The following is an 11,838-nucleotide window of genomic DNA, read 5'->3' as shown; positions in this document are numbered from 1 at the left end:
AAACGTCACATGATATTAAACAAGGTAGACTGCACTTTACATCTATGTAAAACAGAGACATATGTTTTATGCTTGTTGTTTTACATATACTTGATAACATTAAAAATAGATGAAAAAAACTGCCTCATAATGACATAAGGAATGAAACACTCACGCACGCGCTGGCACCTTATAAGAGACAAACAGAAAATCTACTATTCATCAGCTAGATGAAATTAGTGCATTTGTGCACACATTTTGGCTAATCAACCAACATTTTTTATTGCTAGTGTCAGATAGAAGCACGTGACAAGGCAGCTAAGCCTCGATCTAATACTGCACTGGTTTAGGTCACTGTTCTGTCTGCGCAACATTTGACCTACGCAAGGTCCGAAATCAGTGTGACCATCAACGATAAACAAGATATCGGCAGATCCTTCGCGCAAGTGGCGATCGACCAAACGGTAAGAATTTCGAATCTGGCGAAGAATGTTCTTGCATTTTTGTGCAATGTCAAACACGAGATGTCTTGATGTATATTTGTAATTCTGTGTAGAGTTACGTAACATAGTACTGTCAGGATCTTTCAAATGTTCCTAATATCAGATTATGAGATCAGATTTCACAAAATGAAAAGACTTACTAAAACACTGGCAAGGCTGTACTTAACAAACGCACGGAAAATATGTCAATGAAGTACATTGTATTACCCCCATGGAGATGAGATTGAAAAATCAGGTGCACACAAATCCAGTGATGGAGTAATGAAATGGCGGCATGAGAAATCTCAGGGGTTTAGCTATATTTTTTTTTTCGTTTTCACAGTGGATTACTCAGGTTACTGGCATTTTATGAACATTATGTAGTTTGTATCCAGTCACAATGGCACTATCTTTATTCCAGTAACTACATCAGGTCTGTATTTACTTGAGTCTTTTTCAACTAAAAAGTGTTCGTGCTTCATACTTGATAATGTATGTAAGTATATATCCGTATTATGTGTTGTTTTGAATGGTTTTTGTTTTGTTTTGTTTGTTGTTGTTGTTGTTGTTGTTGTTGTTGTTGTTGTTGTTGTTGTTGTTGTTGTTGTTGTTGTTGTTGTTATTTATGGTGTGTGTTGTGTTTCTAAGGCAACGGTAACCTATTCCCTGATTGGCACCGGTCGTGCACCGATTTTCTTTGAAGTCAACGACACAACGGGGACATTATCTGTATCAACAAAATTAACCTCTGACCCCGATGAATTAACTACGGAAACGTCCAAGTGCCACAGCCTGACGTTTTTTTATCTCCTAATTACTTAATATTTCCTAATTAGTACTTATTATCTCCAAATTAGGACTTAGTATCTCCTAAATAGTATATAGTATCTCTTAATTAGGACTTAATATATACTAAGTAGGACTTAGCATCTTCTACTTAGGACTTAATATCTACTACGTAGGACTTAGTATCTCCTAATTAGTACACAGTATCTCATAATTGGGACTTATTAGAGTTTAGAGGTTTGTACTTAATCGGAGCAAGATGGTTGCCTTCGTTGTCTCAACCTTGATTGGAGCAGCGTTTTTAATTGGAATTGGTTTTCATTTGTCTGCGCCATCACTGTACTGGGATTCTTAAGAGGCATTTAGAAGTATAATAAGAAAATAATAAGACGAGTATACTGATGACAACTTCTTTTTATGGTCTAACACGACGTTTCTGTTCTATTTCTTGCCCCTTCTTCAAATTATAATAACCTTGACCTTATTGTAACCTTTTTAGGGTTTATATGTGGTCTAGGATAATTATAATACCTAGAATTGTTGTCGGGGAATTAGCATGGGACCGCACACCTTCAAAATAACCGAGAGAAGCATCAATTAGTGGCCAGTCTTTATTCGGTGCATTTCATCAGTCATCACATGATAAAACATCAGCAAAACTTGTACAAATAATAATATGAAAGCCATGTGAATTAACAATTACACAAATCTTACTGACAAAATACCTTACAATAAACAATTGCAAGGATTACACGGAGGTGAAGCCAGCGCAGCTGACAAATAAGCATAGACACGGATGAGGTAACGTTTTAGTAAGATAAGTAATACATGTGTTATCAATAACTAAAATAATCTTCTGTTTGTGGAGGTCGTAAATGACAGGGAACACAACTTAAATGGCGCAATATAAATACACAAATAATATACATGTCAGTGTGCTAGTTGAATCATATGACCACATTTTTACATCTAGATTATCGTGGGATACAAAAAGATGATATGTCGAACATCATGTTATTGAAAGTATTCAACGTATATATAATTAGAGCTTAACAATACTTAAAACGTAGCAATATTGAGCAGCAGAATGCAACAACAAGGCTTATGCGCGCTCCCTAGTTTTGCGTGTACAGTATAGTTACCTCATGTAATACATTTGAATTAAACGCACACAATAACCATTTAGAAATACATTCACTGGTATACATTTGATTGTAAACATATAATATACAAGACGTGCACAATGATTTTTCTGCTTCCACGAGCCCGATTATATGTAAATGTGATTTACTAAAGTTAGATTATGCCTGACGCTACTAAATTATACTGTAAGCTATTTTGACGTAGACTACATATTTAGGGTGGTGCTACATGATCTTACCTAACTAAAATATTCCCTGGTGTAGTTAGCCTATACTGCATAGTTTAAGTGCCAGTATACCGTATGAACTAACAGTATGGAACGCAACAGAAAACGTGAACATACATTGAATGAAATGAACATGGCTTAGCTTCAAAATAACCGAGAGAAGCATCAATTAGAGGCCAGTCTTTATTCGGCGCATTTCATGAGTGAAGTACCCCGAATAAAGGCTGTTATATATACCACCGATGCTCTCCGAGTTTGTGATATGGACGCAAGTTCAACTGAGTAATCCTTAAAAAATACTTACAAATGTTACTAATCTACACTGCTGCCTATCTGAATTTTGAGATTACCAGCGTAGCTTCAAAGACTTGAGAATGCAGAAATGACTAAAATTATCTAACAATTTTCTCGGCGAGCGTTTTATCATAGAGTAATCTTTACCTTTCTCTCTGGACATGTGTTCTTAACGATTAGTATATAACGCTTATCTAGTAACTTAGTAATTAAGACGAGCGCATATCTCACTGACGGATTAATATACTTGGAATATCTGTACCTGTAATCTTAAAGTTTAACACACAATGCTAATTATCGGATAACCTGGAAAATGAAGATCACCAATGACAGATACAGCGTTCAGTATTCTCGTTTTTGAGTAAAATATACAAACTGGGTTGTTTAGTTCTATTCTATGAACTCAGGAATATTTATGTAAGACCGAGGAAAATATGGCGTATTTTAGAACTATGATAAGATGATAAAGACAGGAGTACAAGACATATTATATATATGTCCAATCCAGTACAAGCCTCTAAACTCTAATAAGTCCTAATTAGGAGATGCTATGTACTAATTAGGAGATACTAAGTCCTGAGTAGTAGATATCAAGTCCTAATTAGGAGATACTATGTACTAATTAGGAGATACTAAGTTCTAATTAGGAGATATTAAGTCCTAATTAGGAGATAATGAGTACTAATTAGAAAATATTAAGTCCTAATTAGGAGATAAAACAATTCAGGCTGTGGCACTTGGACGTTTCCGCAGATTTTGATGTTGATAAACCTAAAGTAAATGAATACATTAACGATGTGTGTATTGTGACCGGCTTAACAGAGTAATACGTGATAAAACGAGATGAACCGATCGAAATGAACCGAGATAGAGAGCGATGAACCCGACGAACCGACGCATGCAATATCTTGTCGCATGTGATCCACGGTACTCTCTTGCCTTTTCATGTCAGTCATGAAAAAACACCACTTAGACCGCCTCCATTAAATATAATCTGACCAGTCCTGAGCTGTCATATATTACAACAGATTAAAGTACACCGTCAAGTTAAGGGGGATGACTCCTGCTGTAGCTGAAATGTGATCCCAGTTCCTTGTGCATAGTACAATAAACAAACACCATTTCTAATCAAACGATACTGTAATTGTATCTTTCTTTGTGTTGTATCTGCAACAGTGCGAACCGACAATACCCCACATCCAGGTGACGGGTTCAATCAGCGGTACTGCAGTGACACCGCTCCTGACCCCGCCTCATACCTGCTTGAATACACTACATCCAGACGTCCTATGCGGTTCTTATCACGTGACTCTCCCGCAGTGACATGTACCGCCACACAATATATCTGCGTCAGGTTTCAATGCCACAGGTACCCAGTGGTCCGTGACCTGTAGAAAACGTAGGGGGGACCTTCTGTTCTGTACAATGAACTCTCAGGTCGCGGATCGTTAGTAGCCACTTCTCGCTCTGTTGGCTAGCTATTTATTTCTTAACATAAACATTGTCCTGTTTAAAGACATCTGGAGCATTTTAAAGTACGTTTCGACCCGAACCTTGCAGCCGGACCTTAACCTACTTCACATTGTTGGAAAGTCAAATCTTAAATCACAAACATATAATTCACAGACTCCTTATCATGATCACCGAGGTAATGATGCTTTCACGATACATAATGGACTCCTTACTTGATCACCGAGACGGTGAAGCTTTCACGTTACATAATGGACTCCTTACTTGATCACCGGACGGTGAAGCTTTGGAAATGGAAATCAAGTGTTTTCGGAATGCAGCTTCACGCACAAACAAACTAGGACACATAAGTGCTTCAGCGTACGGTACGACGTTCATGTTACGCATGACTGGTGAAACGGCGGGCACCTAGAGTGGCGCTCTCTCCTGCTACGTGTTGGAGAGTACAGACATGGACGGATACTGTTTGGGTGTTGATGTTTGTGTTGACTTGGGAGGCGTTATTGTTGATAATACGTTTTGATCCGCATACCTCTTACCAGTTCAATGAAGAATAGATGGCGCTGCACGTTAAACAGTGACAGTGTCGGTCTTTGCTCGATATTGCGCACAACGCAGTGAGTATTTATGTATGTCCTTGTATTCTGATATTGTATTCATACAGTCGGAGTTGAAGAGAAAGAGAGAGAGAGAGAGAGAGAGAGAGAGAGGATGGAGGGATGGAAAAATAATTAAAACGAAGAATATGGAACATGTGATAATTGTGTGTGAGAAGAGGTGTGTGCGTGTGTGTGTGTTTGTGTGTTTTTTGTGTGTTTGTGTGTGTATGTATGAGAGAGTGAGAGAAAGAGAGAGAGAGGGTGGAAGGGAGGGAGGGGGTAGGAAGAGAGGGAATATAGAAATATTCAATATCGCTGATTTTGTTGACTCCTTATCCCAGGTTAGGTGCTTAGATCGAGAGAGAGATTGTACGTACAATGTGCAGGCAGGACGTTGATTTGTGTATGTCATACTCTGTACTCTGACTGTCATGTGAGAAGAAGGATGCATTACCACCGTAGCTACACATTCAGTCACGACCTGCTACTATTCTAGCGTGTATGACACAACACCTATGTCGTTCAGTCAGTTCACTTCACTGGGCTTCCAGCTGTATACGTTCGGCTTCCAGTTGTAACACGTATTCACGGTCTAGCTCAAACGTCTGTACCTGGTTCAAGGACAAGTAGTACGCGGAATATTGGACTTGTCTTGCATTTTAGTGTTCACGTATGTTTTTTAAGATATAATTGTTCACGTTTCATGTTTTTTTTGCAGTTATTCAAATCAGTTCATGAGTCATCATGTGGACCAAATGGGCAAGGCTGTATCAAGTCGTCCACTTCACATGTCTGATCCTGACAATATCCAAAGGTAAACCACACTATTAAGTAAAATATTTCGGAAACCTTTGAGTTATCTTTCAAACAGTATACCCGCGAAAATACGGGTTAGAAATGGTCTTCGGTAACTCTGGCTTGTCAACAAAAAGGATCGGGTGGCCCAGCTCGCTGACAGCTCACTGTTGTATGCTATCAGCGTTGCGTAGATTGATGTCATACTGCTGGGGTGGGGTGGGGTGGAGTGGGGAGTTAGTTAGGTAATGTACACATCCACTTACTAGTCGAATTGCTTGAATATTCTGTCTTGTACAATCAGTCAAGGTATTACTACAGTATGTGTTAACACCATTGCTCCTTCATGAGCCCGATGTTGTATGTGAAGCATATTGGAAAGCGAGTGAGCCTAGAGGTTAAAGCACTAGCTTGTCATGATAAATATCTGGGTTCGAGTCTCTAAACTATATGAGAAGGTCAGCTGTGGTGAACAAAATGATACGGTGTTACGGATTCAAGTATCGCTTTCGTATGTCCACAGTGATATTGCTGTAATGTTGGCAAAAGCGGCGTTAATCCAAACTCACTCACTCACTCACTCATGTTGTACGTACGTCAGGTACGTCAGGTCAGACATGCAGCTTCATGGAGACTTCGGGACAGAAGGGAGTGGACAGCCTGAGGAGTAACACGGGGAATACGACGACGGACGTGGATGGCTGCAAGACTCTATGTAACACAACCGACCTGTGTATAGCAGGGGAGTTCCTCTCCAGCACAAACACGTGTTACATGTACAGTCTGGAGACAACTCTCACTGCCCAGGCTGACACAGTGTTCTTCCAGTGGGACTGTACGAACGAAACAGGTGAGCATGCTGCAAATTTTCATTATTGAAAGACTACATGCTTGTATATGTACTATTCTGATAATGAGGAGATAGTGTTTCATCTCATCTTTAGCAGGGAAGTGAAGAGGCAATTCAAAACTTAGATTGTTCTGCCAGAATCTGTGTATATGTGCTTTAAATTAACGGTTCATCAGTTTACGAAATTTGAGCACGATAAGATAAGATAAGATGAGATAAGATGCGAGCTTACCCTGGTCTTCTGAACTACTATCACATGTTTCTTCTAAATGTACCAGACGCCCTCCCCATTCTGTTCAAGTTGCTAGCACATAGACCTGAAATGGTTCTGGAGTATGCTACAACGGAAGAACTGGCTTCAGGCATTGTTTGTCTTGCTTCATTTTGACATCCCAGAGTCACAAGAACATTGCTACGATATGTAAAGCCCGTTTCTGGTGTCCACCGCCGAGACATTGCTGGAATATTGCTAAAAGCGGCGTTAACCTTATCTCACTCACTCACTCATTCTGATCTCAATAGGATGGAAAGATGCGTATTGAGAATCGTCATTGTTCCACTGAAACTCTGAATCGCACCAGGTGCACCAGCCTCACCCAGGGTCAATCAGTCTACATTTGATGCCGCTATATATGCTGACATGCAAACAATAGTAGACATTTGCGCTTCATGCCAGGAGCATAGAAACTGTCCAAGTGTGGCTCCTTGGGGGTTATCTTCTCAACTGTTTCAAAGCAAACAGAAGGAGTACGCTGGTCATTCATGGATAACACGTTTCTCATAGTGACAGGTGCTTGGTCCAAGTGGATCGAATGTGTTCCAATTTTTGAAAGCAGTCGTCATCTGCAGAAGCCACCATCGATAAACTAGGTAGGATGTTTTTAACCTCCTGCATAGGAGACACTACTTTTTGTGAAGGGGAAGAACCTGTTTCATTCACATCCATAAACGGAGTGAACATATTGCGTCATCCCATCATCATCCCAGAGGAAGAGGTTTAGTAGAAATCATGGATCAAATAATAAAAGATGGCTTGACACAATGACACCATTGTTAATGGACTACAAGCGTAACTGCTGTATTATCGACTTACACATTCTACATCGCCTCATCTTTGTTTATCGGACCAGATTGCATTCTCGACTGGACTTGATGTTTTGAAATCCATGGTGATGAAGGGGCAGAAATAACGGTGTATCAGTCAGCTCAAACGAAATTTAGAGAATTTTAAGTCAATGACTTAAAGTGGGTTAAAAAACCCGTAACTGACCGGAAGTGTAACCTATCCATTGTCATACATAACCAGGTTTAAAGGATGGTAGATTGGCCAGAAGGCATGAGGAGTATGCCCGGCGAAGGGTGTATTTATCGGTGACCCCAAGTGGCGTGAAGGAATCGTAGTCTTCAGGGGGGAGGAGCAACCAGAAGGGATGATAGTTCGTGAAAGTCTCACGTATACCAGAAATGTATGAACATGTGAAGATCAAACCAGAAGTGACATCGACAACACGCAAAGTCAGCAATCTAACCCACTGAGCCACCGCGGCACAGATGATCTTGTGTACTAACGATAAGGTGTACGACTCTGAGAGTGTGGGTTCGAATCCCGTATGAGAATCAACTTAACAAAAGTACTTGAGTTTGTACTTTACGGAGAAAATGCAATCCCAAATATAACATCTTGCTGCAAAATGACATTACGTGACTGCATTTTCACAAAGGGTACAGCCTGACGATCAATGCGGTCCGAGTGCGTATGCAAATCCATTTGCCATTTACATTACCAAAATGTTTGTTTTCTCCAATGAGTTGTGATGGCTATGGATGCGTTCTTTGTCAGGGACAGTAAAAGTTGTTGATGAACTTGGATCGTGAAAAGTAGTTCCGTCAACTCAATATTATCATATTTCGTCTCTGCTAAGCTGACCAGTCAACGCTGAGAATCATTAAAAGGCACATGTGCGATTATCACAAAAGTACCTGTACATCTTAGCCCGCATTGGTAATAATGTGTGCAAATACCAGTATTTGACTACAAATATGACTGGTGATACTCAAATGAATAGATCAATGTAAATAAGTCAGTCCCTATATGCATATAGTGAGCCAAAATATATACTTCACAATTAATATTTGTAAATGCAAATATGAATTGTTATGGTTGACAGTTTTCGGGTCTTATATTATTCATCCTCTATTATCGACTCAAGAAAAAAAATCACCAGAGCACGTTTAGGCCAGTCATCAAATCGTGCAATAGCGCTGAAACGTGCTTTTTCACGTGCTGCTGGTCACGCGATCGTACCATTGCTAGTGCATTCGATCACAAATTTTCTTTCAAAACTTACAAGGTGAAAAAACACTCAAAAGCACTATCCGGAACAGACAGTGCTTGTGCCGTGCCTTTCAAATGTGCAGCGTCAATGTGCGATTATCACAAAAGTACCTGTACATCTTAGCCCGCATTGGTAATAATGTGTGCAAATACCAGTATTTGACTACAAATATGACTGGTGATACTCAAATGAATAGATCAATGTAAATAAGTCAGTCCCTATATGCATATAGTGAGCCAAAATATATACTTCACAATTAATATTTGTAAATGCAAATATGAATTGTTATGGTTGACAGTTTTCGGGTCTTATATTATTCATCCTCTATTATCGACTCAAGAAAAAAAATCACCAGAGCACGTTTAGGCCAGTCATCAAATCGTGCAATAGCGCTGAAACGTGCTTTTTCACGTGCTGCTGGTCACGCGATCGTACCATTGCTAGTGCATTCGATCACAAATTTTCTTTCAAAACTTACAAGGTGAAAAAACACTCAAAAGCACTATCCGGAACAGACAGTGCTTGTGCCGTGCCTTTCAAATGTGCAGCGTCAATGTGCGGTTGGCATACGGGAACACCAGGTCGTGACATTGCAAGGACAAAGTGTTGCAGCCGTCGGTCTGTTTATGATTTACAGACCTGATTTCATTACATTCAAGTCTGGAAACACTGCATATCGCCCTAGGCCAGGTCGATCATGTGTGACGTCATAGGCGGAGACTGTCAAAATGTATTACGTCACCTCCATAACTGTTTGTTGACGGCCTCATGAGTTGCCTAGGGATCGATTGACGGCACAGACCATCCGAAAGCGGCTGTGATCTGCTAACCTTCGTTTTCGACGACCATATCGCGGAACTATATACTATAAAAAAAACAATTAAAAAAAAATAAAAAAAAACCGCATAGACGAGAAATCTGTTGCGAAAATGTGGTGTTTTCAAACATGCACAACCCGTCCTCAAATAGCCTTTTCTGCATGAAATGTTACACATTATAGAAGATGTCTATACAACCAAATGGATACTTTTTGATAACGGGGACGTTGAGATCCATGGTGACGACGTAGCACGACCCCGACGTCGGGTTTCCAGGGTCTCAGACCAATCGCTTTCAAAATGTTCCCTACAGTTTGACCGGATATCCTCTGAAGTCCAGGCACCCTAGCTGCTATGCTGTCACCCATGGCAGTACGATCACACAATTGTAGTATCCGGATATACCGATCTTGCGCTGCAGTGGTAACTGTGTGTACAGGCTACGGACGGTCATTTGTTTTACCTGTTTGGTTGCAACGAGCTGCAAGCCACGATATCTTGCTCAGACTAACATTCACACGCCTGGCAACAGAAGACTGGTAATTTCCAGCATGCAGAGTCAAGACGTGACGTAGTGATTTGACTTTGAAACTCCCTCAAATGAATGCCAATTTCTGAAAGTAATCTGCATTTTTATTATCAGACAGTAAATGCTGTTTGCTGCAGTTTCCACTGGAAGGTGATTTCTGTTGCCTTGTGGCAATTCCTTTCTAATCCTTGTAAGAAATCTCACCAGAATCCACATTTTCAGGTAAATTCGATATTTTACTTGTGCAGTTGTGTAAAACCATGTTATCAACGCTTTTGTTAATACTTTGTTTGAACACAATAGGTAATTAATAGATATAGAAATCGAAAATAGAAATCGTTTCTTTTGGGGGATAGTGTTTTACGCCGTTACATCTACGTCAGCGTTTGCTGTGGACCGACGGTACCTCCAATGTCTTCAGTGATGAATCAAGATTTACCCTCAGATTCGCTGATGGTAGGATGAGAGTTTGGAGGTGACCCCGTGAACATTTAGCGTGAGAACCTTAATGCTGCAGGTTACCACGAACAGGTGCTAGCCCCTGAAATTATTCCATTCATGGCAGCTCATGGCCCAGGTCTGCGCACTCTCAGGAAGCAGACCCAATATTTGCAAGATGGTTTTGCTTCTTTTCAGGGAACAGATTTTCTCAGTATAAGATAAGATGGGGATAAGATAAGATAAGGATATCCTAATAGATAAGGAAAGTAAATGTGGTTTGCGTTTTGAGGACATGATTGTTGTGGTGAAGTTAAAAAGGATGAACCAAATTTGTTCAGAACTAGGGGGCGGGGCATATTGTATAATATATGATTGTGAAAGTGAAAGTTTGACTCAGTATAAATGTGTTCCGACCAATGTATTTCAAAGCATCTCATTAACGACTGATACTGAATAGATTATCTGTAACTACCATGGTAGCTGAAGTAGACGGGATGTGTTAGTGGTGGGTCTGGTCATAATGTTCGAAGAAATAGAAGTAGTACATATACTACCCATCGAAAGTAGTACTCACTTATAACACACACTGTACATAAAACTACATCGAATTTCCCCAGTGACTTGGTGGAACCAACTGCAAACCCAATGCAGATGAATTGCACTGAGATCAAACTGCTGAAAAGCATGCGCGAATATTGTGCATGTGAACAAGTGCAGTTTGGTGTAAAGTTTTGTTCAGAATTAACCATTTTTCACCGAGTTTCATCCTTGATGAACTCATGACAATAATCCTTTCCATGTTACGAATTTGTCTTCCAATACATCTGCCCATGTGTACACAGTAGCTTCAAACGGTGTGGGATATTTTGCAAAATCTAGTTTAGAACAGCTTATTGAATGAAGTACATAGCTACATATACACTAGTGGGTCTTTTGATGGGTAGTATAGTTGCAATAGCATTTGAGTACCAGTAGCAGTACCAGCAGTAATAGTGGTAGTAGTAGTTGTCGTAGTCGTAGTCGAAGTATTAGTAGTAGAAGTAGCAGTAGTTGTAGTGAATGAGGTTAGTTCTAGCAATATTCCACCTAT

The 11,838-nt window shown here is 40.0% G+C and overlaps 1 protein-coding gene across 7 annotated transcripts in view; it reads left to right on the top strand.

Annotated features, from left to right (window-relative positions):
* The first annotated feature begins 4,325 nt into the window (after positions 1–4,325).
* LOC137284939 (ponticulin-like protein H) overlaps positions 4,326–11,838 on the top strand; it is a 28,513-nt gene continuing 21,000 nt past the window's right edge. For 3 of the 7 annotated variants that reach the window (XM_067817019.1, XM_067817017.1, XM_067817014.1), the window contains exons 1-3: positions 4,326–4,997; positions 5,698–5,793; positions 6,376–6,624. In XM_067817019.1, coding sequence (XP_067673120.1) covers positions 5,724–5,793; positions 6,376–6,624 — 319 coding nt within the window. In that variant the 5' untranslated portion in view covers positions 4,326–4,997; positions 5,698–5,723. Of the gene's footprint in view, positions 5,010–5,697; positions 5,794–6,375; positions 6,625–11,838 lie in introns of all 7 variants that reach the window. The other 4 variants (XM_067817015.1, XM_067817018.1, XM_067817016.1 and 1 more) reach the window with 4 other exon arrangements.

The sequence above is a fragment of the Haliotis asinina genome, chromosome 5 (assembly GCF_037392515.1).
Source record: "Haliotis asinina isolate JCU_RB_2024 chromosome 5, JCU_Hal_asi_v2, whole genome shotgun sequence".
Taxonomy (NCBI): domain Eukaryota; kingdom Metazoa; phylum Mollusca; class Gastropoda; order Lepetellida; family Haliotidae; genus Haliotis; species Haliotis asinina.
Note: the sequence above shows the minus strand (reverse complement) of the source record. Positions and strands in the feature narration are given on the sequence as shown.